Source organism: Pagrus pagrus (assembly GCF_965226575.1).
Source record: "Pagrus pagrus genome assembly, chromosome: 22".
Classification (NCBI taxonomy): Eukaryota; Metazoa; Chordata; class Actinopteri; order Spariformes; family Sparidae; genus Pagrus; species Pagrus pagrus.
The window spans coordinates 5,326,555-5,353,619 of NC_140204.1; the positions used below are offsets into that span (position 1 = coordinate 5,326,555).

General features: G+C 42.5%; 1 protein-coding gene across 1 annotated transcript in view; it reads right to left on the bottom strand.

Moving 5' to 3' along the window:
- Window positions 1–9,956: 9,956 nt before the first annotated feature.
- The window catches only part of col4a5 (collagen, type IV, alpha 5 (Alport syndrome)), a 44,126-nt gene continuing 27,017 nt past the window's right edge, over window positions 9,957–27,065 (bottom strand). Inside the window, exons 18-49 of the mRNA XM_084344352.1 lie at window positions 27,021–27,062; window positions 26,310–26,403; window positions 25,436–25,723; window positions 25,260–25,349; window positions 24,512–24,582; window positions 24,132–24,323; window positions 23,886–24,054; window positions 23,413–23,505; window positions 23,220–23,324; window positions 23,031–23,128; window positions 22,796–22,946; window positions 22,594–22,707; window positions 21,016–21,183; window positions 20,620–20,709; window positions 20,156–20,302; window positions 19,930–20,028; window positions 19,747–19,836; window positions 18,949–19,088; window positions 18,736–18,862; window positions 18,440–18,619; window positions 18,300–18,350; window positions 18,025–18,210; window positions 14,044–14,177; window positions 13,858–13,930; window positions 13,666–13,737; window positions 13,446–13,574; window positions 12,995–13,093; window positions 12,644–12,856; window positions 12,357–12,534; window positions 12,155–12,269; window positions 11,858–12,030; window positions 9,957–11,083 (exon numbers count right to left, since the gene is read on the bottom strand). Coding sequence (XP_084200478.1) covers window positions 11,002–11,083; window positions 11,858–12,030; window positions 12,155–12,269; window positions 12,357–12,534; window positions 12,644–12,856; window positions 12,995–13,093; window positions 13,446–13,574; window positions 13,666–13,737; window positions 13,858–13,930; window positions 14,044–14,177; window positions 18,025–18,210; window positions 18,300–18,350; window positions 18,440–18,619; window positions 18,736–18,862; window positions 18,949–19,088; window positions 19,747–19,836; window positions 19,930–20,028; window positions 20,156–20,302; window positions 20,620–20,709; window positions 21,016–21,183; window positions 22,594–22,707; window positions 22,796–22,946; window positions 23,031–23,128; window positions 23,220–23,324; window positions 23,413–23,505; window positions 23,886–24,054; window positions 24,132–24,323; window positions 24,512–24,582; window positions 25,260–25,349; window positions 25,436–25,723; window positions 26,310–26,403; window positions 27,021–27,062 — 4,053 coding nt within the window. The 3' untranslated portion in view covers window positions 9,957–11,001. The remainder of the gene's footprint in view (window positions 11,084–11,857; window positions 12,031–12,154; window positions 12,270–12,356; window positions 12,535–12,643; window positions 12,857–12,994; window positions 13,094–13,445; window positions 13,575–13,665; window positions 13,738–13,857; window positions 13,931–14,043; window positions 14,178–18,024; window positions 18,211–18,299; window positions 18,351–18,439; window positions 18,620–18,735; window positions 18,863–18,948; window positions 19,089–19,746; window positions 19,837–19,929; window positions 20,029–20,155; window positions 20,303–20,619; window positions 20,710–21,015; window positions 21,184–22,593; window positions 22,708–22,795; window positions 22,947–23,030; window positions 23,129–23,219; window positions 23,325–23,412; window positions 23,506–23,885; window positions 24,055–24,131; window positions 24,324–24,511; window positions 24,583–25,259; window positions 25,350–25,435; window positions 25,724–26,309; window positions 26,404–27,020; window positions 27,063–27,065) is intronic.

Genomic DNA, 27,065 nt, shown 5'->3' on the forward strand with positions numbered 1-27,065 from the left:
ATATCGTGTTAAAATATTAGTTTGGTAAAAGTGAAAAACAACCGTACCGTGCTCGTGGTACGTAACTATCTGATATTTAATGTACTTGATATCAGAAGTATAAGTAAAAGTACATTACATTTATATATATATTTACAGTATGTGTGTACTGTATATTACTAGCAACTGACTATAAGCCTGGTAGATCATTGGATTAGTAATTGTGCTGTTTTTTTTATAAATCTCAACTTCAGTTACGAGTTAATTTACTGAGTGAGTAAAAAGTACAATATTTGCCTCCAACAGCAGAAAGTTACACACATGTACCTCAAAATTGTTCGTAAGTACAATACTCGAGTAAATACACAGAAACTGTGGACATCAGCGAGCTAACGTGTTACGTAACGTTAGCATGTCGGTAACTACAACACTTACCTGCAACGTTTAGCCTGTTCTCATGCTCGCAGTAACTTTAAAGTAAAAGTTTGACATTTTTGGGAAGCGCTTTGAGGCGATTAGCTTAGCACAAAGGCTGGGAATGGAGGGAAACGTTAGCCTAGCTCTCTCACACCCTTCTGAAGCCGACTTATTAACACATGTTGTCGTTTAATCTGCACACACAGTCGTGTAAGAAGGTGGATTGTTGCTTCCTGTCTAACTGCTTGTTCGCTTTGCGCCACAAAAGCAAAAACAAATTTAATTTCCGGCGTTTGCGACAGCTGTAACGAGTCCACGTTCACATTAAGTTATAAAAGCAAATTATTGGAAGAAACGGCCTCTATTGCAGACATCACATTATTAATTATATTGTTTAATGTAATTAGATGTTAACGTGGAGGAACGGACTCGATGTCAAACTGTTCCTGAGTGCATTATGAATGAACGGCGTGAACACGTGACAGCAGACGTGTTTTCCTCGCCTGCACTGATAATCATTCAAAGTGTTTTACTGGGGTTGTTGTGAACCTTTGATACCTGTTAAAAGGTGGCTGTCTCATTTCCTCATTCCTGAAGCCTTTTTCTGCAGACGAGTGTTTTTTTCAGGCCGATGACAGACGATGTTTATCCAGCCCAGGTGACCGAAGTCCAAACTGTCAAAACAATCCAAAGATCACTCTGGTCATGAGTGGCGGTCAGCTGAGAGGAGAGTCTTGATCCACCACAGGCAGCCTGGTTTTTAACTTGTATTTCAATAAATGTGTTGTTCTGGTGTTATTTAAAGACCGACCGCCAAACCAGGGTTTCTTTCTTCAAACAGAAAGTTCATATAGTGGTCAAACTCAAGGGTCTTACTCAGTGCCCCACTTCTGCACGTTATCAGACTCGTATTTCAGGAAAAATAAATCATTTCTTTGCTTTGAGAGCCCTTTATAATATATGACTCTGTCTGCCCTCTGACTGCACCGAGATAGCTGTTGAGAAAACTCCTCTGACGACATCTGGACCTCTAAAATACGTCAGCACGAGTGTTTCCAAGATATCCTGCCATTCTCATAAATTTACATTTTCGGTTTAGGTGACGCACTTTGCAGAAACTCAGCTGCAGAGTAAACCTAGAAGCCACAGCGCTGAGATAAGAGATGCAACAGATGTTACACTGGACCTCAAATATTTGTCAGGATTGTGGGATATTAAACTAGCAGCATGCAGACAGACCGAGTTAGCTACTTAGCTAGTCGACATGGGCTAATTAGCAGCTAATGGGGGAAATATTTTTGATGAGTTAATGCAGACGGTGGTGGAGGACGTGAATTTTACTTAATACTTTGTAAAAATACCTTGTTACAAGTGAAAATGAAGAAAGGACCCTGCTTCATTACCTCGCCAATAATGTAAGTGGTGCTAAATAGGCTAATAATAGCATTAGCTCCTATCTAGCAACTTCACAGCTGGACTTTTGAGAAATCTTTGGCGTCATATGCCATCAAAGGGCTAGCTAGCTAGCTCACTGACAGCAAGCCTGTTAGCTCAGGTCTTTTTCCCCTCATGAAAGACTTTTATAAATTAAAATGAGGCCTAGAAAACAGACGCTCAAATAGAGTTCCTGGTTTGATAGCGTGTTAGCGGTTAGCTTGCCAGCTGCAAGACTCGAGTAGGCCTAGTTAGACTTTGGTCGTCCAAATACAAGAAAACTAGGCTTCATCTGTGCACTGGATACATGTGGGCAATAAAAGTCAACATTTTTGTGTGTATGTATAGAATAAAAAGCCAGACAGTATTTGAAGTTTTACACTTTTATATTTAATTGTTTAAAGTAAGTCCCAGCTTACCTTTCCTCTTCTTCTACCTTAGGGATGTGTAACTTTTATTTTCAGAAGTTAAACCGCATGTAAGGTCGATAAAAACCAACCAAAAGCCCAGGAAACATACTGAAGACGTGACCTCAGTGTCTTCATCGGTAGCTCACAGCTCAGGTCCCCCAATATGGCCACGAGAGGGTGAGTTACATCACCTAATTATACCAGGCTGACATATTCTCATTCATAACATTCAGCGTGTGCAGGAGAAAGGTTCAGGAGTTGATGGAACTGAAACTGACCTCTAATCCTGCAAACGTAGCCCTGAAACGGTTTTTACCAAGCGAACCCCTCTAGTCGCCCGGGGGAGAGCGTCTACCGCCTCGCCGCTGACTGACAGACTTCCACAGTGAGCGCCTGGAGGCAGATATGATGATGTGTACCAGTGTTTGTGTGAGTGTGTGTGTGTGTGTGTGATGAGGGCCATTCCAGTGCACCAGGCAGGGGGCATTTCAACGCCAGCATGTGACCCGCTAGGGTTTCATTACTGATGGACGAACCAGTGGGCCCACTGGGGACGTAGACTGGTGCTAGAGTTTCAAAACAACACCCAGTATGCGCATACGTGTTTATGTGCACGACGCGGGCCAAGGCTTGGAGTCCACCGCGCGGATCTGATGTACGCGGCTCTTCAACTATTACAGTGCGGCTATTAGCATCTTCATCATCGAGTGTATGCAAAATCCCTGGAATCCGCTCGCTAACCCTTCACACGACACAGATGGTTTCCTCTAATGAGAGAGGATGCGTGAGGAGTGTCACCTGACCGCATCTCACCCTGCAGGGGGGGGGGGGTGACCTCGTTGACGCTCAACAACAGCATCCGTCTTCAGGAAATAGAGTCCATCGTCAGGAGGAGTTTCCTATTTAGGTAGCAAGCAAGAAAGGTAGGGCTTTTCAGGTATCCTCGAGAGCAGGTGCTGTGGACGTCTTATGACTGGATATGTACTGGAAGCAAAAGTGCCCACACAGTAATGGCTGACATTGAACTTACATGTCCCACTTTCAGGGTTCTGCTCGACTAACACTCAGTAGTTTGTCTGTTTACGTATCTACTACTGTACTGGACATGTCATATATACCCTGATTTATCTGTTTTTCTCTGAATGGGACCATTAATGTGGTCAACATATTGTGTTTTAGGAAATAAATTCATGTATAACAAATGCCGGATTTACAAGAAGGCCCAAATGATTAAGAATCTGTCAGAGACAGCGTTTCACAAAGTTTATAAAGTTTCTCCTGACTCAACATCTCACAAAATTGAGCAATTTTTAAAGGGAGTCTGGTGAGTTTCTCCATGTGCGACAAATTAGTCCCCCATACTGGTTACTGTTTACCATATTTGTAGCATTTTAAAAGGAATCTGGGGGTATTGATCAGACACAAGGGTAACAAGGTAAAACGGTGTAATGGACAAATTACATATTAAACCTTAAACCCTGATGTTAGATGAGATTTTCTTGCATTTAATTTGATTTCTCAAGTTTTTCTACCTAATTAGCTGCATTTAAATCTCAGCTACTTCGCTGGAATATCGATCAAAGACGTTTTTATTGAACATTTTAGCTTGTCGGTGCTCACGTCTGTTAGACAACATCACTCCTGGACGGGTATTCAGTCACTTGCACAGTGCGGTTCATTGTCTGAGGTGTACGAATGTGAAATGTGAGCATTACGCTCATCCGCACTGACATTTAAGTGTAAATATACATGCACTTTTAGCTCATGGTCTTATCCTGAGAGACTTATCCTGATTGAGCAGGGGATTCTTTGCTTAAGGACACTTTGGCAGGACACCTCGGCCTTTGAGTGCAGGGAACACCTAATCTGTTTTTTGGTAATGGGATGGGCTCTCAACAACACCGGGGGGTGGGGGGGGGACCTCCCAGCCGCCGCCGCCGCCGCCAGCCGTGTGATGCTGCGCTTTGTGTTTTGTTGTCGCGCGTCCCAAACTTACCTTTTGTGCGTCGAACGGAAGCCACGGAGGGAAACGCGCTCAGACAAAAGATCAGCGTGTCTTTCCAGAAGCCAGCAGGCAGTCGTAGCTCCAAACAGCTTAGAGGGCCGAGACAACACACACACACACACACACACACACACACACACAGACACACACAGACCACCTCACCTCCGATCCTCTCTTGTCTCTATAGCTCAGCCAAAACGAATCAGGAAGTAGATTAGTCAAGAAAGCCTGTAGCCTCAAATGGCTTAGCGAAGCAAAACAATAGCTGCAGCTAACAGAGAAGAAAAGGGAAAGAACAGTCTGACAGTTTTTTACTTTATCTCTGGCTCTCTTGATTTAATAACTCTAGTTATTTTATGTTTCTCCCTTTGTTTGTGCGTGTGTTTTTGAATACGTCTTTATTCCTGACGCACATTTTTTTTTTTTACCATTTTATAAATCAGAGTGTCGACCAGGCGTGGATTAGGTCGAAGGTAAAATAAGATTATCAGCACTGGGTTTATGAGAGACACGTTTGTCAAGCCTGAATGAGGAACTGTTACACAATAAGATGGATTATGTTGCTATTATCCTATTTTTTTACGATGACGTCTGCTGGTTTCATATTTTATATTTCCTTCTTTTTGTTCTGTTTTCCAGTCATATTCCAATCGTTTCTGATTCTTCAACATTTTCGCTAAAATTATTATTATTTCCATCCTTTTAATGTTTGTCTTCATGTAGCCAGCGGTCCAGTGGGGTCGCCAGCGGTTGTATCGGGGTGGCCGTGGCTGCCCCCCCGACCCCCAACTTTCAGGGGACACCCCTGCATGTAGAAGTAAAAAGTACCCAGAAGTCATACTTGAGTAAAAGTAAAGATATCTTAACAAAGAGTACTTGAATTGAAGTGTCTGATATTAAATGTACTAAGTAGGTATTAAAAGTACGTAAAAGTAACTTCTACATGTATTTGTGTATGTATTTACTGTGTACTACGGGTCGACTGATTATCAGACGACACAGATATCGGATGAAATTTCAGCATTTTTCTGATTATCAGAATCTGTTTTATTTTGTTTTTATCAATCAGATTACTGATAAAATACATTTATTTAAAAAAGCACTACTTTGGCTCTGATGCATCGTATAATCTGTTAAGTAACTTAAGTTATCTGCCTCTCTAAAGTCTCTTAAGTAGCAGAGATGGAAATACTCTGCAATTTGAGTTGAGACAGCAGAAAATGTTTGAACAATAACCATATATATGCTTAAATATTTGTGTAGTTTATGTATTTAGATATTTTTTACGTTTTCTTATTTAGTTACTCTTTCATAATCTGACCAATAAACTGTCAATTAATGCAAAATCATGTAATGTGTGAAGAATCCATCATGAACTGGATCATTTCATGTTTTTCATGTTGTTTGAGTCTTCAGGTTATATTCTTTGTATCGACTTGTCATCAGACAGTCTGTTTTCTTTTGTTGGAGAGTGTGTGTGTGTGTGTGTGTGTGTGTGTGTGTGTGTGTGTGTGTGTGTGTGTGTGTGTGTCAAACTCTGTAGTGTAACGCTGCCATCTGCTGGTCGTGACTGTTTCAAGCGCCCTCTGGAGCCTCTTTAAATAAACTGGGACTCGAGATCAGTGTTTGAGAAAATGAGTTAAACTAAAAACATCTAATATCAAGGACTGACCGGCTTGTGATTTATTTCTTTAATGTTGAATAATGTGACTCTATAAGCAAATCCTGCAGTTTGTACTTTGGTAAAAATGAAAGTCAGTCATATGAATAATACTCGAGTAAAAGTCTGAAAGTATCTGATGTTAAATGTACAGAATAAGTTTTATTTTATCATGTCGATAAATAAAATAATGAGTAAATGTACTTAGTTACATCCGTCTTTGTGTAGCTGAGATGATTACAAAACACTTCCCCTGTATTTTATTTTACATCTTGACATGACACCTGTAAAGTAACTAGTAACTAAAGTTATCAAATAAATGTAGTGGAGTAAGAAGTACTACATTTGCCTCCAAAATGTAGTTTAATGGAAGTATAAAGTAGCAGAGAATGGAAATACTAAAGTTGTAGCAGTCCCATTGGTTAAGACTTGCTGTCTTTCTTTGTTTTGGGCTGATTTTCAAACTCCCTCCAGACTGATTGCAGAGGATTCAGATCACCTGTGTGCAGGTGAAGAGACTGACTCCTGATGGAGGAGTGGAAGCAGCTTGGGGCGTTCCCCTCCCGACCAATCAGGGTGTGACGACGCCCTTTTTGTGAAGGCTTAAAAGAGGTGGGCACCCAGGTGGCTCTCGCACTCATTCATCTTGATGCTCGTAGCACATCAAGGCAGCAGCTCGATGACCGTGAACCCAGAGTCCAACATAGAGGGGCTCGGTGAACGTGGTCCGGACCGTGTGGAGGAGGGTCACGGTCTCAGAGACGTTGTAGAAGGACAGAGTTCCCGCCCTGTGATCCAGGTACACTCCGACCCTGGAGGACACGGGGTGGGGCTTGGCGGCTGTGATGTACACGTGCCTGACCATAAAACGAGCGTCCAAACAGTCCAATGCCCAAGACTTCTCGTTGAATCCAAACGTAGCTTCAGTTCCAGTTCTGCTGATGTCCTTGTACGAGACGCCGACAGAAATAGGCCCCCGGCTCCTCTCCACCTCGAAGTAGTGACGCACGGTCAGACTCTCTTTACTCATGACTTGAGCTGCGTCCACGAATCTGTCCGGGTGAATCGGATAGTCCACGTCTTCGTCCACTTTTGTTGCTTTTCTGTTCCCCTCAGATAGTAACAGACGTGGGTTAGCTGTGTCTGGATCCAGGATTATTTCACATGAGTATTGTAAGAATTCGGCTCTGGTCTTGGGCTCTTCTTTCTCGTCCTCATGAAGACTTTCCTGTGGCTTATCTGACACATCTGGAGGTCCTGAAGCACCTTGAAGTCCTTCCTGTAAATCCTCTTCCATGGCGTTTTCCAACAGGACACGCCTTGGTATGAAGACCTCTCTGCACTGAGGGCAGCGGTGGGTTTCTCTTCTTCACAGAAGCTTTTAACACAGCTCCTGCAGCAGCTGTGACCACAGGGAACAGTCACCGGATCCTTTAGCAGATCAGAACCGATTGAACAGTGTTGTTCACAGCCTTGTTGAGCCCTTTCACTCTCAGAAAGTCAAACACCTCCCTCCACTCCAAAACAAAACTGACTTCATTTCCTGAATGTGCTCTTGGTGATCTACATTGAATGGGGACTGTCTGCTCAGGCACTTAACAGTATGTTAACTGTACACTGTAGATCTATGGAGGGGGCGGGACTTTGAACGGGTCTGGCTCTGTTTCAAAACAGGAAGTGGAGGGAGGGCTTCTCTGGGTTTCATAACTCCAGGAAGCGGTTTCAGCAAGTCAGGGTTTATGTTGCTCCAGTTTACAACATGGAGTTTTTGTTTCCCCTCACAAAACAAAAGATAAAACTTACCTTGCAAAGATGATCCAAAGACCTGTTCCATACTAATATACATTTTATTAAAGGATAAGTTCACCCAAAAATGAAAATTCAGTCATTATCCACTCACCAACATGCAAGTGGATGAAAAGTCGGGTGACATTTCGTCGTCCACAAAACACTTCTGGAGGTCGTTTAGGAGAATGATGCAACACTGTTTTGCTGTGAAGCATGACAAGTGTAAAACTTCTGATATGGACATAAAATATTATTGCGATATTTTGAAATCTCCTTAAATGCGCTTCATAACTGCTGCAACTGGGCGACAAGCACAATGGAGAACAACACAGGCGACATGACTGTAACTTTACTGACTTCTTTGACTTCTTTGTGTCGTTTTGGTCATAGACGGCCCTCTCACATTCCTGGATTTCTTTTATTTGAACTGCACTGTGACTTTTATTTTCTGTTCTTGTCTCTTTTAAACCTATTCTATTTTAGCCCACTTTCCTATTTCTTAACTTGTTTTAATGTTTTGTTTCTTGATGTCTTCCTACTTGTTTTTAATGTATTTTAAATGCAATTTTTAATTTCTTTTAATGTAACTTTTATGCCCATGTAAAGCACTTTGAGTTGCCTCGTGTCTGAATTGTGCTATACAAATAAACTTGCCTTGTACCGATATCCCAAATCTACGATATATAATCTCATATCGTGATGATGATATAATATGAATACATTGCCTAGCCCTACGTTGGATAGGTTATAAAAAATGTGAAAATAACATAAAAAATTAAGTTAGCTTAGTTGTAAGACAGCTCGTCCTCATCAGAAAAACTAGGTTGAATGTGAAAGCAGCTTACTACGACTCTAAATTCTCGACTCTAAAGCGACCTCTCATGGTAGCTGCAAGTATTACAACAGCAAAAGGAGAAAGTCAGGTGAAGAGTGACAAGTTACAAGTCTGCCAAGTGAAGAGGTTAGGTCAAACAACCACAGGACATCCAGAAAACTACTATTGGTGCCCCGCGTGAGAGTAACAGTCAACGGTGAGTTATTTTAACTAACCAATGTAGTTCATTTACATCATGTAACTGAAGTTTCACGCATAACGCTGGTACATTTGTAACTAAGGTTACAGAAGTAATGTCGTCACTTTAAGCCAAACCACACTGATAATGACATAATGTTGATATATTGCTCAGCTATATGCTTGATAATGAAAGAAATTCTAAAAATAACATTAAAAATTAAGTCGGCTTGGTTGTGAGAGCAGATATTAGCACTTGTAGTAAAAACTGTCACTGCTAGTTTCAGAAATTTTCTGCAAAATATCCATAGTGACTATAATAAAAATAAAAACCTTAAAAGAAATCCTCGAAATGTAAGTTATGCTTATATTCCACTGTAAGAGATTCGACTGCTCTCTCTTGGTGATCGTGATTCATTTTCAAAAGACAGCACTTTGGACATAGTATTTATTTCAGTCTTAAAAGTTTATAACAACTTCTGGATAACATAACATGAAAAATAAACAAAAAAAAAAAAAACAAAAGAAAAAAAAAAAACAAATACACATTTTTTTTAATCGCACCCCAGGTTGACAAAATTAGAATTCATAAAAGCAGTTTTGAAAAAATAAAAATAACAATAAAATCACAGGAAAACATTTCTCCCCCCCTAGAACAGCTCTTGTAGACTTACAGTACATCAGGAGTGCGAACACCAGATGTGAGAGAAGCGTCACATCAGGCGTCACTGTCGCACCTGATCTCCACCTGTGTTTCAACAGGCTCGAGTGTGAACACTTTAAACCAATTTTGGATACAAATTCAAGCCAGCGAAAGTGGATTTAAAGGTTTTTCGGGGTGCAAAATGAGCCCCTCAAAACCTCAGGCCCTCTTTTTACAGCAAAGCCCAGCACCTGGAAATGTTACAAAACACAAAACAAAATTCACGGTTTTCTAATCAAGGAGCCAAAGATTTAATTCAAATCCTTTTTTTTTTTTTTTTTTTTGCACAATATCTGGAACATTTCCCAATCATTAGACTACCTAAAAGCAAATCCCCTTTATTTCAGTTCAACATTTATTAATTCTACAAATTGAGTACAAAAGATTTAAGCGATTGGCGTCGTTAATATCATACAAGACTGTTATGTTTGAGGGAAAATGGCTCTGTCTTTGCTCAGTAGTTAGCTTTATTTTATCGGTGAAATGCCTGACCTTTGTGTTTGAAAACAGCGAACAATCTCCCCACAGCCGAATAAAGTTTATATACCTTTTATCCTCTTTTTTCAAATATATATTTATTATATATAAAATACTGTTTCATTCATAAAAGCCTTACTTTGTACAATATCTGAGTGTGTCAGTGAGCAGTGAAGTGAATGTACGTGTGTGTGTGCGTGGGTGTGTTTGTGTGTGAAAGCGCGAGTGTGTGAGCTAAAAAGAACCTGGAAAATTGTCTTATAACAAAGAACTGGTACAGATTCAGGACCTAATACACTAAAAACAAAAGGTGTTTTACACAATATACACATTTAATTACTTACAAAAAAAAAAAGTAAGAGAAAGAAGGTGTAGGCTGACGGTTAGAAGGCGGGCTACAGCAGGGTTAGTACCACCAAATGTAACGTTAAACGACAGAAAAATGACGGAGAGTGAGAGAGAGAGAGAGGAAGAGCGTGTGAATGAAGAGCTAGTAATAAAAAAGGCAGTCAGTCTCACTAAGGAAAGCTCATCGTCAGTGCATCTCTCATCTTGGATGTTCCGAAGTCAAAGTGCCGAGACCATCCACTCCTCATCAATAAGGCCGAAAACAAAAAAAAAACAAAAAAATAAAATAAAAAAAGGAGCACTTCTGTCTACAAATGGATGTACAGGATCACATTTTTGTTGCAACAACGTCAAAAAGTGATTTTCTTTTTTTAAAAAAAAGAGAAAGGAAACTGATCCTTTTTGGGAAAGAAGGGCAAAGAAATGAAAAATGCACTTTTGTTGTCACACATCCATCATGGCACCATTTAGTGGATTTTTTTTTCTGCTGTCATTTTGAGGTACTTCTTAAGAAAAACAAAGACTAAATGTAAGATTTATTTTCGTCAGTTTTTTCTTTTCTTTTTTTTTATAAGCTGTGTTGCACAGTAGCACCATTGTTTTAGTTGTAGTTTTTTTTTTTTTTTTTCCGGAAGACAATGCACCATAGGAATTCCACTTTGTCACCACGATGACGGCCTATCCGTCGCTGTGACCACCACCCCCCTACTTGTCCCCCGTCATCCAATCATCTCTTGTAATCGATCAGGCGTCCCCCGCCGTGTGCCGTTACGTACTCTTCATGCAGACCACGCAACGGCTGACGCGCGTCCGTAGGTTACCCGCCTTGAGAGTCTCTGACTGGGGCTTCCTGTAAGGTGCAAAAAGGTAAAGGGTGGTTATGCTAGGGACAACGCTAAGGGTAGATGGATGGATGTAAAATTTACAGATTTTTATTGTGAAACATTTGCAAGAACGTGTTGTGTACTTGTATGTAACTGTAAAATGCAGTTAGGCCAAGACATTAACACATATACACCCCCAGTGACTGAAATGTGTGTAAGACAGTTACATTAGCACACTAAAGCATGATTATATTGTTGAATTTTTTATTATACATTATGCTCAACTTGCATTCACATGATTTGACACCCACCAGGAGTTTATCCTCTCTTGTTTTTTCCCTGGCCATTATTTGAGACCCAGCTTTTATTTGACTACCAGTTTTTATTTGAGGAAATACGATATAAATAAGCATATTATTTTGAGATGTATCAAATCATGTGAATCCTTTGGACTCGTAGTACGGTTCCACTATTTAAAAAACAATGTCTGTTATCCTTAATGTCTCGCTCCTTTGCTCCAAGTTATTTACCACTTAATCACACACACATACAGTAAATCCCAAATCCCGCTTGTGGATTAGTATGTTTACATTAGTGAGATTTCATCATTAGCATAATTGACCACCACAAATTGCTATATAGGGCAACTGAAGACAAAATTGATCAATGTGTCAAGTTGTCTTGAATTACGCGTAGGTGCCACATACGGTAAAAAACCTCTCTTTGAGTTGGGGCTTCTTCTTGTCACAGAAGAGTGACCTCTAATAACTAGACCATCCTGCTGAGTTGTGTATCCATACCTGAACATCTCTGTGGTTTCTACAGTTGCCAGCCAGAAGCTGTAGGAGTTGCCGTAGTAGTTGCACGTCCCTCTGCCGTGGCACTCTATGAAGGGAGCGCTGCGAAACTCCTCCAGGCAGGAGCCGGGGGAGGCCAGGGCCTGACCGGAGCCCTCTGCTCCTGCGCTAGTGTGCTGTGGATGACAGGGAACGCTGGTTATGTACTGCAGTGCATAGATGAAATGTGCCGTATGCTGAAGGGTAAGTTAGAGAGGGTGCTGAGGACAAATATTGGTGGGTGTAGGTGTTTTGTGTTACCATCATGAAGGAATATCCAATCCACAGAGGGTCCCATCTCGCAGGGCAAGAGGGAATCTGGATTGTCTGACTGTGGACTGCTATCACCATGGCTGGAGCTTCACATACTGAACACCTAGACACACACACAGAAATATAATTAAACAACTTGCATCCAACCTCATCCAACCTGTTTCTTCTTCTTCCTTCTCTCCATCCCTACCTGCTGATGTAAGGCTTGATGCCCTCTCCAGTGATGGGGGCCATGGACATGGGCATGGGCTCCGGCGTGGACAGCCAGTAGGAGTAGTCGTTGCGGGAGGCGAAGTTGCAGACGTTGTTGATGTTGCAGAACATGAAGGGCATGGTGCTGAACCTGCGCAGACAGCTGCCGGCAGAGCCTGGAGCAGAGGACAGAGGAAGAAGACGATCAAATATATGAAGTGACTTTGATACAATGGGATTGTAGCAAAAACCTTTTAGATTTGAAGCAGCTTCCTGTTTACATACCAAGATCCTGTCCGTGTGCTCTCTCGTTACCCTGCACGTATAGCAGGGAGTAACCGTCATAGATGAGGTTGGTTCCCTCAGGACAGAAGGGAACATCCTGACCCTGGCTGTGGCGGGTGATGAGGAAGCCATGAGCCGCAGACACTGATCCTGGAGGACCAGGAAGACCTTGTGGACCATCTGAACCAGGGGGACCAGGGTAGCCAGCTTGACCTACGATCAGGGGAAAGGGACATTTTAGAAATGGGAGGCTATTATGTTTCTAGTTTTACTAATTCTTTAGCCAACTTTAAGCAAAATAGGGAATTTTAAACCACAACACCACATTGCTTATGTTTGTTTTCCACTCACCAGGTTGACCGGCCGGTCCGCTGTCTCCCTTCCTGCCCGGTGGACCGCTGAAGCCAGGAGGACCCTCCAAACCAGAATCTCCAGGCTCACCAGACTGACCTGAGAGCAGTGAAAAACAAGAGTCCTCTTTGTTAGATGACCAAAGTTTTGTTAGATTAACTCATTATCGATGCGGGATGCACACAATTTTTTTCCCTGATAATGCTACATTGTGAACAACAAATCTTTGCCAGTTAGCATTAGCAGCCAGTGGGCAGCAGAGTCCAGCAGTGTGTTTGGCTAACGGCGCTAACAGCGCTAATACGTCACAGCGATGATGGTCTTAATTGTTCTTTGATATTCACAATACCCATTAAAAAAGTGAGCAGAGGAGAAAAAGACAAGCTTGCCCACAAATTCTTATGCAACTGTCTTGTGACCTTCATCATGTCGAGAGTCCACAATTACCCACCTGGAAGTCCATCACGTCCAGGAGCACCAGGACCTCCTCGACCACCAGGCTGGCCTTGAGGACCAGGTGGTCCTCGCTCTCCCTTCACCACAATGGGTGCCGGAGGTACACCAGGGTCACCAGGAGGTCCTAGAGGTAAAAAATAATCCGTTTGAATTAGTCTAAAGGAAAATCTCAAGTTTGTATTGAATTCAACAAAAAGGTAAATGTGTTCACGCACCTGTGGCTCCGACATCTCCAGGATCACCGCGAAGACCAGTAGCACCAGCAAGTCCTGGATCTCCCTTTGGTCCTGGCAAAAATAAAAATGAAGCAATTAATTTAGCTTTGCTTAACATGGAAGCATAACATAAAATACATTTCTGTATAGAGGGAACAATGAGAAGATACTGTTACAGTATCGTGGACTGACCAGGGAATCCAGGAACACCAGGCAGACCGATATCTCCCTTCACACCAGTACCCCCAGGAAGACCGGGTGAACCCTGGTAAGAAAGAGACATCTCAGGCTCAGGATCACATTTTATCTCTTACAGATTCTTTAACTTCCTTCAAGTTCAAGAGACCGAATTTAGCTAATTTAACAAAATGATCTTACAGGGAATCCAGGAGTACCAAAATCTCCCTTCTGTCCGGGGAAGCCTGGTTGGCCAGGAGCACCGGCAATACCCTTCTCTCCCTTCACACCACCGCTTCCTCCGGGCCCACGGAGACCCTCTGGGCCAGGTGGACCTTCATTAGCAGACAACAAAAGTACAAAATCAGGTACAGAATGATGGAGAATAACACAAGATGGTCGCACATGAAGTCTTTTCACATTATATACTCTTTGGGATCAGTTTGGTTTCCATTTATCAAGGAAATATCAGGATACTGTTTAAGAACACGCCATGTAGTGGTTGACTTTCTTGCCTTGTTGAGCAAGTGTATTCTTGCTTCATATTTTTAACCGTATAAATGGAAACTGAACTGAACCAGACCAGAACAGAATCATGAAATAAACAAATACAGCAGCACATCATCTGCGTATGATATTATCCGTCCAGCCTTTTACAGATTAACTTTGCTACTGTATAAGATGTTAAAAAAGAGTTTCACTCCCAAATTTTTCAAAACTGGCTAAGAAAATATAAAATTTAACTCTGATAAAAGATGCTGTATTTCTCAGCCATATTGACCCCTTCATTTACAAATGTTACTTTTAATTTCTGTTGTATCTTTAAATCCACCAATTAGATAATTTATTTCCTACCATTTATCTCAGAGAAACTTTAGTCAGAAATTAAAAAGGAGAAAGACAAGAAAAACAGAATTTTGTTTCCTGAAAATGGTGAGATAACGTCAGAATAAAACTTTTTGTGTAAAGACGACCTTGTACAAACGTGACACAATAAGACTAAACATGTAAATGTGTTCTTTTATTGGTGCGTCCAGTCTGTCCTGTGGAGTAAAGAGGGGGTAAATGAGCATGAGATACATGTACCACAGCACGTATCACAACCATCAAACCACTGGAGTCTAACCTGGAAGACCTAGGGTTCCCAGAATTCCCAGGAAAAGCGGAGTAGGGTTGACGGCACAGGGCAAAAAGAAGAGGAGGTTTAGACAGAAGCAAGCATCAGTACAGAAACACAGTCAGACTAACCAGAGGATTTTCTTGTCGAGGTGTTAACCAAAGCTCCACTGGAACTGCTATTTGTTTGCGACCTTCTGATTACTATTACTTCCATGGTAGTCATCACATACTTCTACTGCTTCTACTACTAGCCGGGAATCAAACCAGTGATCTTCTGATTACTGGACAAACCCATTCTACCTCCTGAGCCACAGCTGTACTGTATCTACTACTGCTGCTACTACTAGTACTACCACTGCTATTAGTGCTACTGCTCCTACTACTAGTAGTACCCATCCAATTACTGGAGAAACTATTGCTACTATTAGTACTACTACTACTACTAACGTAATCTACTACTACTGCTATCTAACCAGCGACCTTTCCGATTACTAGACGACACACTGTATGTACTACTACTGGTTCTATGACTGCTACTACTGCTACCATATTTACTTCTACTAGTGCTAATACTACTACTATTACTAGCTGGGGGAGCTGTAGTGTTCAAAATATTTGTACAAATAAAAAATTTCAGTAAAAATCCAACAGATCTGGAATTACAGCATGTTCACAAACTAAAAACAATGATTTGATGCTTCAAGTGAGTTAGTTATATTATGTGTTTTTGTGCACAAACTGTTAGATTTGTATTTGACAGTACCTATATATGATCCAGATAACATGCTAATTGTGCCAGAAAACTACTGTGAGGTTTAAGTTAATTTGATTCAATATGAAACATTTTTTTTTAGAGAGGGTGCTTACTTGTTGAAGGTGCATTATACTACCATCAGTGTGCATGAAAAGTGAAAGAAGACAGCGATTAGAAAGAAGTAAGACTCAGGAAGGAGAAAATGCAGTGATTTCCATGGTGAAATTTGTTCCTGCTAGATCAGAAAAGTGGTGTTAAACTCAGTCGGTGGTGCTGTAAGGAACGTGCAGAAGAAGTCTGGACGCCGTTGATCTGACCTGAGGGACCTGCGGCAGCCGGATGCACGTGTCATCACATGAAGAGGCGGGGCCACAGGGAACAGGGGGTAAAATACCTTCATTTTGTCACCTTGACAAGTTTTTGTTTTTGATAGCCTGACACAGTGCTGGGTTGTGTCGTCAGTGCTGGCGTTAACTTTTTTATATATTTTAACTGTTTCATACCAGAAATCAACTAATCTTAGCATAAAAACTTCAAAACAATAAAATCTAGTGCTGTGCATGATACCATTTTTATGTTATGATGTATTTACATTAGTTTTTTTTGCAGTTTAACATGTGTGGAGTAAATTCACTGACACACTAGACATGGAAGATTACCAACATTTGCTGCATGTTACCCGACCAATGATTAACACGCCTTTCCAAATTTGTATTTGCATCTTCCTTGTCCACTATTCCCAGCATTGTGTCACACTTGTTCTCATGTGTGTGTTTAAGTGTGTGTTGGGACAAACAGTGCCCATGCAGATGACTGATTGGTGGGACAAAACACACTCGGAGCAGCTGAGCCACAGGCAAACCCCAACACTCTCAACTTGACTCTAAGTTTACTTTTCTATGTTTTAAATATTGTTGTGGTCTTTGTTGTTTTTCTATTTTTCAGCAGGACGAATACACTGTAATAGAGTTAAATATAAATTAGAAATAAGGGTAAAGTTTGGTTTTCTATTGGTCCATTTCATTATTTCATTCATTATAATATAATACATACATTCAAATATCACTACAATTAAGCAAGGCCATTTGAACATTTGTTAAACCTTTAATGAATAATAGATTGAAGATTTGAAAGCAGGTTTTTCAGGGGACTGTAACTAACAAAAATGTAACCGAATCCCATTAAATACAATTTAAAAAAATTATCTTGAACTCCATTTTTAAGATGCAGCTGAAAGAGTTTTTGTTTGCCCCAGGCTCAGCTGTTTCACACCGACATTTCCTTAACATTACTGAACATGACCACAAACATTTGACACACATATTTTGTTGTTACGATGTCCAGAGGAGGACATGAACACATACACTTCATGGCTGTGGAGAGATGATAGATTACAGCTCCCCCCATTATGGGATCATGAGAAGAGGGCAAGGGGGTGAGGAGACGTGAGGACGGATGGATTGGTGGATGAAAGAAAAAACTGGATGATGAAAACAAAGTGGTATAAACACATGCTCTTTTTTGGGGGGGCGTGGTCAAACCCCCAGTGACAAACAGTGATTGGTGTGTGAGGAGCACCTCGGTGTTTCCTGGTGAAAAAGGATCAGGGGGGTGGAGGAGTGTGCATGGCAAACTTTTATTACAAGTGTTGTTGACAATGACTGGACAGGTGGTGCTCAAACAGTGACGTGGCTCTCAGGCCGTTGGTGGTGTCCCATGCAAATCAGTTGACATTGAGATGAAAGCATTCACATTTAAAGTGCAGGTTCTGCCATTTGCTGTCTGGTTTTCACAATATCCACCGGTAATCGTGAGTTTTCTCTAAATTAACAAAATTGAGTCCCATGTCCAACACAGGGAGGAATTAGGATGGGCTAGGCCATACAGTTAGAGCTATGGCTATGTTATGGCCTAATGTAGCCTGTGTGTTTACCAGATCTGGATCACCCGTGGACCACAATTGTTTGTTGTATTTGGCCCGAGTGTAAGCGCTGTCACTGGGCCAGACCTATATTGCTATCTTTAACTCTCTGGCTTTTGTACTTTTACAGCAAGTGAAGCCAGGAGCTGGCAGTGTGCTTCTTTATCCTGTTTACTGATCCAGATTAACAGGGTTTAGTGCATTAAGACCATTTGGATAATGCTGTTAACCTAATTTAGGCCCTGACCTAAAATTAATTGGAAATCCTACATATAAAAACACCACCCACCTCTTACTGTGGTTGGGTAAAAGAAGCCATCAATAAGAAAACCAGGCAGCAATTTCTAGCAGTACATGTGATGGCAAATAGTAAATCAAAGTACTTTACCTGCTCTTCCGGGTGGTCCAGGAGGTCCTTGGAGTCCTTTAGGGCCCTGCAGAGCAAGTCCTGGAGACCCAGGAGGGCCGGTGTTGCCAGCAGGACCAGGAGAGCCAGGGAAACCAGCCTCTCCTTTAGTGCCGGGGAAACCAGGAGTGCCAGGTCCTCCTGAAGGACCTGGGTCTCCTTTCGCACCTATTGAGAAATGAAGTAGAGTTTGTCATATCAGTACAGAGCCAATAATCACAACAAATGGTTGTTACATATAATGAGTGGTTACTCACCTGGCAACCCTGGAAGACCAGATGGACCAGGACCACCATAACCAGGAAGACCTGGAAGCGAAGGAAATCAAATGCATGCTGAGTATACTACATGGATAGGTAAGGATCATTTCGTTCAGGCATGTCGGGCAGTGACTCACCAGGCTCTCCTTTCACTCCAGCTGGTCCTGGGATCCCGTCCCGACCGGCCTGACCCTTGTCTCCTGGCAACCCTGGTCCTCCTGGTCGGCCAGGCTCTCCTGGTCTGCCGGGAGCTCCAGTGAGACCTGGGCCACCAGGCCCACCGTCGAGACCCTTGGGACCGGGGATACCGGGAGAACCTGACAGGAGATGGTCGACACGTCAGTTAATGTTGCTTTAAGTACAATATCACTGTCCAATACGTCACCAGCTGAGAGTCATTCCTGAACCTGCTGCTGTCAAACGTCAGACTTACCTTGGAATCCTGGCAGACCGGGGTCACCTTTGCTACCTGGCCCTCCTGGTAAACCTGGGAGACCAGAGGATCCTGGAGTTCCTTTCAGTCCTGGACTTCCTGGGAACCCTGGCTGGCCAGGTTCACCCTATGAGAGACACGAATAAAACAAAGTGTCAACCTAAAATTCCACTTTTTCTGAACTAACGACATTTCAGTCGTCGCGTCGTGTACCTTGAGTCCAGAGGCTCCGGGTGGTCCAACTCCAGCAGAGCCGGGTTCACCTTTGGCTCCAGGGAAACCAGGTCCTCCTGGCTGTCCTGGGGATCCAGACCTTCCTGGCGTACCTGGCGTACCCTTCTGCCCTGATGGTCCTGTGACATCATCAAAATGCAACATCAGCATTTATAACAAAGAAACTGTGAACTTTATCCTGTTTGATCCATTAGGGCAGTGCCCCAATAGCATACATAAGTCTTCACATCAGAGAGACCTAGTATGGGGAGTGTTTGATAACTGGAAAAACTTTGGCGAGATGTCGACCAAAAACCGACGTCTCGCCAACGTCTTCCCAATCAGCAAACGCTTTCCATACTATGTCTATCCAACATAACATCTGCAAGACGTATGTCTCATGATGCTCACAAGTCATTTTTTGCAAGTCCAAGTCAAGTCTCATGTCTGTTATGGTTGTAATGAGCCTACTATATTTTTTCTGGAAAATGTTTTCTGACATCTTATAATCAAGAGATCCTCAAAACCCCCCATAAGGCTTTGGTAACCCCTAGTGGAGGTCATGTAAAATTAACCCTGAGGTGTTGTTTATCATTAAAAATACGTTATAAGTATGGCTACAGGATGTAAAATAAAACCGGTATCTGGGTGGAGTTAAAATATTTTCAGAAAAATTTGAATTTCAGAGCTTTTTCAGTATTAAATCCCATTTTTAGAAGAAATTTGGGGAAAGCTTTCAGTGATTCACAAACTGGATAACAAAGACTTGACAGAGAGATGTGAGATGTTCAAACCCACCTGGTATTCCCATTTCTCCCATTGTGCCTTTTTGTCCTGGACCTCCAGGACCTCCTGGACCTCCTGGGATGCCAGAATCTCCCTTAGGACCTGTAGCACAATTAAAACAGTATATTAGAAACTCTACTTGCACGAGTAAGAGGGTTTTTATATGTGTGTGTGTGTAAGGAGGTAGACCCATACCTGGTGGTCCGGGGAGTCCAGGGCGTCCATCTGATCCCGGCAGTCCGGGGTCACCAGAGAGACCAGGGATGCCTTTCTGACCTGGAAGACCTGATGCACCTGGACGCCACACACAAAAATACAATGTGTATTTAATAAAATGGTGAGAGGAACAATAAGCTCTTAAGGCTAAAAGACAAAATGTAAATCACTCGTGGAGAGGCAGTGAAGGTGTTCTCAGCTGTACCTGGTAGTCCAGGATCTCCTCTGTCTCCCTTTGTGACTGCTGATGTCAGGGTGGCTCCCGGGGGTCCCATAACACCTGGGTCACCTCTCTCTCCTTTACCACCGGGACCGCCGGGTGTGCCGTCTCTACCAGAGAATCCAGGTTCACCTGCAGAGAAGAACGCGAGAATCAGAGATAGATAGTCATTTTTGTGATGTATTTGGTGTCACTGCTCATTGTCGTGGTCTCTTCGTGCACTTTTTGTCAGCAAAAGCTTTGAGTCCCCTTTTTGTTATATCAACTACAGAAGTAACAACACAGATATTTACTTACGTGAAAATATCATGAATTATTCCTTTGGGATACACTATGCTTTTATATGCTTTCTAACAGCTTGGATACTCTAAACCAGTGTTAACAAACGTTAAAAATTCAAAACCTTTCAAAATGTGGGACATACTGTGTGTGTGAGTTTATGTGATTACCTTTGAAGCCAGGAGCACCAGGCCCTCCTGGGCCTCCTGGGCCTCCAGAAGGTCCTGGAGATCCCATGGGACCCATGTCACCTTTGGTACCTGCAGACAGTCAGACATTCGAAGTTAGAGCAAAAAATAAACTTTAGTTCAAAATATTCAACTACATAGTCCGTCACCCACACAGCTATAGGTAGTTGGTTATTATATTAACAGCCAGATAGTAAGTTAAGCACTCAGCCAGACAGTTTACTGCTACTCAACTCCAACTAGCATTCTTGGTATCCAGCTAGCTAGCCAGTTAGCAATCCACTAAACCACTTGGACAGGTCGCCAGCTAAATAACAGGCAAAATATTCAAGTTACTGCTAAAGTGGACTCACAGATTTAGTTAGTGTCATATTTTACCTGGCAGTCCAGGCAGGCCATCACGTCCTGGTCCTCCGGGAGGTCCTGGGGTTCCAACAGGTCCTGGGGAACCTGGGAAACCAGGAGTTCCTCGGTCTCCAGGCAGACCTGGGATGTCTAGACCTGGAGGACCGGGGTCTCCCTTCTCTCCGTTTGATCCAGGGAATCCTGTAATGATGATATCAAGGTTGCATTGTTTAGATAATGAAACTGTAAACGTGACGGAGAATTGAATCATCATAAATTACCCCGAACATCTTTTTCTGCATTTTTAATCTCTGGAAAAAAAATTTCATATTGCCGCACATCAGGCAAAATATAGGCTGATACGGATGTATGTATTTAAATGTGTGCATGTCTGAATGTATAACACAATCATACACTGTCATGTGTGATGTGTGTCACTATTAAACGGCCGTCAACCAGCACCAGTATTGGGTCACAATACCTTTCTCGCCTTGGCGTCAGAGCATCGCAGGTAAGGGAGGGGCGTGTTTCAAAGCGCAGAGGGCGAAGAGCGTTGGAATAAGCCAAAGATGAGATGAGGAGAACAGGTTATAATGCATTAAATGCATTAAAACATCTAGATGACGCAGGTTTTTACAAACACTCTGATTCAGAGTAGTCGATGATTTTGTTGAACGTGGGTTAGTTTGTGGTTTTTGCGAACATTCGAAGGAAAAGTGGCGTGCGGTTAAAGCGGCGGGAGAAGACGCAAATACTTGGATTTAAGGTTGGTGTGCTAATGAAGAAAGTGCCTTGAGTGATGTTGCTCTGCGACACAGAAGCTGTTTCGAAGAACGTGTGAAAAGATGGTGACGCAGCCAAGACAGAGTGAGAGAGCTGGTGGTGTCTTCAAAAACAAAAAGTGGCAGAGACAAGAGGCCCCGGATAGACACAAACTCAATCTGTACACACACCTCGATCACCAACCAAAAGGGTGACTGTGTTTCTCAATCAAGTCGACAGGTGCTCAGGTGCTCACATGGAAAGTATGCGATATATACAATTTAAACCAGTGAACCAAAATGACATCCAGACACCTTTTACAAGCCCAACACATGGACAGGTGGGTGGTCATGCACAGTCCTGGGTGACCAACATCAAACTGACAAACATTTCAAAATGATAAACACGCACAAACATGCACAATATATAACAAAATGAAAATCAGTGTCACAAAAAAATTGTTGAGATCTATTTTGTGCTACTTTACACTCGACTTCACTACATTTTCAAGGCAAGTATTGTACTTTTTACTCCATTACACTTTTGTTACTTGTTACTTTGCAGTAACTTACTAGTTACTTTGGTGCTGAACATGGGTTCATTTATGCACAAACAGCTGATTCCAATAATCATAAAAAAAACAAATAATTGGCCGGGCCCATACTTCATTTTTACTTGTACTTGTGATACTTAAGTACATTTAATATCAGATACTTTAAGAGTTTTACTCAAGTGCTATTCTTAAGGGGGACTTTGACTTTTACCAAAGTAACATTTAAATACGATATCTTCTCATTTCCTCAAATCTTCCTTCTGGGTACTTTTTACAGCACTATTTATGTATGTCACCTGGTGGTCCCATTGGGCCAGGAGGTCCAGGTTGGCCAGGTTGTCCCAGTGAGCCAAGGGAGGGGGATCCAGGTGGGCCACGAGCTCCAGGTGAACCAGGTGTGCCCGGATCGCCTACACAGAAACAGACGAGAAAGTATTTTTACGTACCTTTTTTACATTAAGTAAATTGAAAAACATCAAATCCGTAATTGAAGACTACCTTTAGCTCCTGGACCGCCGTCAAATCCAGATCGTCCAGGTGAACCAGGGCCGCCAGGGAAACCAGGATCTCCCTTTGATCCAGGGAATCCTTTAGATCCAGGTACTCCTGGTAAACCTGGAGGGCCAGGAAGACCAAAGCCAGGCTCGCCCTGTCACACAGAGGGTGGCAGAACGGTTAAATCTGGTCATTTAATAAAGTAGCTGTTCAAGACAACATCTTTCTATCTACTTACCTTTGGTCCAGAAATTCCAGGCTGGCCGGGAAGTCCATCAACACCTGGTCTGCCTGGTCCTCCAGGAGATCCTGGCTGTCCGGGGATACCTGGGAATCCTGAGGAAAGGGGAAAAAAAACAGGGTGAGGTAGAGGAAGAAAACTTGAGGAAAGGGATAGGGGGAAGAGTTTTGATTGGAGTGTCTTTACCTTTAGCTCCAGGGGATCCTGGGAGTCCAATGCCTGGAAGTCCAGGATCGCCCTTGGCTCCTGGCAAACCGGGGAAACCAGGCTGTCCAGGCTGACCTGGGTTACCTGACAACAGTTAAATAAAAAAAGCTGATCAGACATCAGAAACATGTGTCACTGCAAGAAAAATAAAACTTAAATAATTACTCTGTACCTGGTGAGCCGGGCAGTCCCGGTTCTCCATCCTGTCCTCTGGGTCCTGGTAAGCCTTTCTCGGCGACTGACAGGCCTGGTTCACCTTTTGCACCTGCACGGAGAGAGATGGTTGGAGTGAGCAGATTATATTTTAAAACCAGAAGTTTGCTTCCAACTGTAGCTGCCATTAGCTTGTTAGCTCAGTTAGCCGTACAGCTAGCAGTGTTGGTTTTGACACTCCTAGCACAGGAGCTTTGGACTGGGACGTAATGGGGCGAGCTGGCTCACATGCTTTGCAACTAAAACCAAAGGCATCATATCATCATAAATGTTCGATAAGTGTTGAATGTTTACAAGCTAAATTCTTACATATTGCACCTTTAACGACAGTAGGGATTAGTCAGAGTTGAAAGAGGTGAAAACAAGGATGGCACGAATTTGTGGGAAAAGCTCAAGTGTCTGCAGTCCGTAATCCTGAAGTTGTCTTCTTACCGGGTGCTCCGGGACCTCCAGGTCTTCCTGATACACCCTGGATACCCTTCTCTCCTGAGGGCCCCTGAGGTCCAAAGCCAGGTGGTCCTGGAGGACCCCTGTCGCCCGGATTACCTGGGGAACCTGGATCACCGGGGAGCCCTCGTTCTCCTTTCACTTGCAAAGAGCCCTGTTGAACACACATTGGTCATGGAATGGATCATGGATCAATCTACATGATGGAGGGATTAAGTGAAAGCCACCTACAGATGCTCCTTTGGGTCCAGGATTTCCAGGCTGTCCGTCACGACCGGGTCGTCCATCCAGACCGGGCAAACCAGGCGATCCAGGGAAGCCGGTGTCGCCCTTCTCTCCCCGTACGCCATTCACTGAGATGGCATCACCTGGATCTCCCTTCTCTCCGGTGTATCCCGGAGCACCTTGAGGACCAGGACCACCCTAGATTAAGTAAAAAAAAAGAGGATAAGGTTGTCGATAGTGTTAGATATTTTTTCATTTTTGGCACAAAAGAAAAGTATTTATTCATTCAAATTAAAGCCAAAATTCCCAGATTACAATTCTCCGATGTTATGAATATAAATTCTAAGATGAATTGAGCTGTTTGAGGAAAATTAAGAAGTACTCACGGGAGGTCCAACGCCACCGGGCGTTCCTGGAAATCCTCTGTCTCCTTTGATACCCTGGCCACCAGGAGTTCCTGATCGAGGAGAGGGGAACACATGCTGTAATAATGATGCAATGATCTCCTGTGTAATATAGATTTACATTGTCCAAAGTGAACGACAAACAGGCAGCAAGGTAGAACCAAGGCTCATTGTTTTTCACAAATCTACTTCTGTTCTGTCTATTTATATATTAAATGACTCCGTTTATTAGACCCGCTGAGTCCCTTTACAACCCTCTAAATCCCACAGCATGTTTTCTTAAAAATAATGACGCTTACAATAATATTTCATCAAAACCACCTTTTCTACTGTCTAATATCAAACTTTGAGTTCTATCTTCTTCTCACCAAGTTTGTGCTGTTTCTATAGCAGTGCAGGACTTATTGCAGGACATACCGCAGTGGAAAATGAGTCCACAGTGAGTAAAAATGCAACAGGAGCTAAAAAATGCTCGGGGCTCTGAGGGAACTAACTTCACCTGCTAACACAAGAGATCATTAAAGAAAAATAATGATCTCCTCATGAGCAAATCTGAAGGTTTGGCATCCAAATCATCTGAGTTAACATTAGCATAACATTAGCTAGCATGAGCTCACGTTTCATTTTGTCCACATGGAGGGTTTCCTGTCTGTCCGTCATTACAGAAAGTATTTGAAAATACTTTGTCTGGTGGGACTCTGAAACTGAGTAGAAAGTTGAGTGGTGTTACCTGGGAATCCGGGCGGTCCTGGAGGTCCCTGGGGTCCTGGAAGAGCACTGGTACCACCAAAGCAGTTCACACAAGTGTCTCCCTTATCACCTGAAAGAGCAACAGATCACTGAGGTCAGTGTCTAAATACTGACCCGTGCAACCTTGATTTCTGGATGAACACCATCATCTCTCACCTTTCTGGCCTGTCTCTCCTGGGTAACCTCTGTCTCCCTGCAAACCGGGACGCCCAGGTTCTCCAGGGATGCAGTTTTGTCCCGCTGTGGAAAAGCCTGGAGGTCCAGGGAGACCTGGTGAACCCGGAGAACCAGGACTCCCTGAACGTCCTGGGGGACCGGGCAGAGATATCCCTGGAACACCAGCTTCACCCTTCAGACCTCTCTCTCCTGGGAAGCCTGGTTGTCCAGGCTGACCACCGCCACCAGCAGCTGGAAGTCCTGGTGTTCCTGGAGGGCCTGTTAAACCTGGAGAAGACAGGACGGTAGAGTTTAAAGGTGTAATATGTTCGTATTTGCCACCTGTTGAATTCATACTCCAAATAAGTAACCACTAACTGCTGCTAACTGTAACTGCTGTTAGCAAGTTAGCTCAGTTAGCTATGTAGCTAGCAGTCCATTTAGCTGACTGGGTCTACCCGGAAATAGAAATATTACAGTCAATTAAACCTCTGAGGGGAGTGCCACATAATCACTCATAAGCTAACAAGCTAACATTAACAAGCTAACACTAGCACTTAATTTTAGCTTGTTAGCTTAGCTCCATCTTTTTTTTATAATAAGAAGTTAACATATTAGCTTACAGCTATGTTAACAATATCTTTGGTAGGACAACAAGTCAACCTGCTACCCTTTTTAGGAAAAACAAAATAGTACTTTCACAAATTAATTAAGATGATATACACATTAAAATTTTTACTCACATTCAAATTATACAAGCTATTTTGCCGTTTAGCAATGGTATCTGTGGTTCTTTAGCTAGCATTATAGCATCTCAATGTCAAACAAAATGGGCTGAGCAAGTGTTTTGTGTCTGTGTGACTGGCTTATTTACCTTGTGGTCCTCTGTCTCCTTTGGATCCAGGTGTTCCGGGGTACCCGGCCTCACCTTTAGGACCGACTCGACCTCCTGTCTGTCCGCCAATCACCTGGTGGAATAATAACAAATAAATTCAAAAGAAATGCATCACACTCAGATTCCTGAAAGATGTTTTTATTTATTTGTTTATTTTAGATTGTTTATATTCAGTTTTAACTACATTGATATACGGTATAGGTGAACAAAATGAAATCAAGGTGAGAGAGAGGGAAGTGTCACCACCCAGTGGTCAGAAGAATGTACTGCACTGAACACATATTATTTTCTTTGTATAATTTCCCCCCTTTTTGGCTGAATTGTATAAATTAAGTTCATTATGAGACACCAAATGAGATGATAGTCGTGGTCTAAAAGTATTTTTTGTCTTAAGAAATAATGTAAAAGACGAGGTAAGCTAGATGGAGAGAAATGTCCCCACACAGTGGTCGGAAGAATGTAGTGTACTTAAACTGGGTTTTTGAAAAGTACTTGGACGATACATACAGAAAATCCTTATTACAGATTCCTCTGCATGAATACGAAATTATGAAATTTAGAAGATAATTGAGTTGTTTTTAAAAAAACAACTCATGGACAATTTAGCAAATTATCTACTGATGAAGACTGAGATCCTGCTGATAGCTTCAGGGCGAAAAGCAATAAATGAGAAGAACGTAGAATACACACCACGCCTGGTGGGCCTGGATATCCACGATCACCTTTGAATCCCTA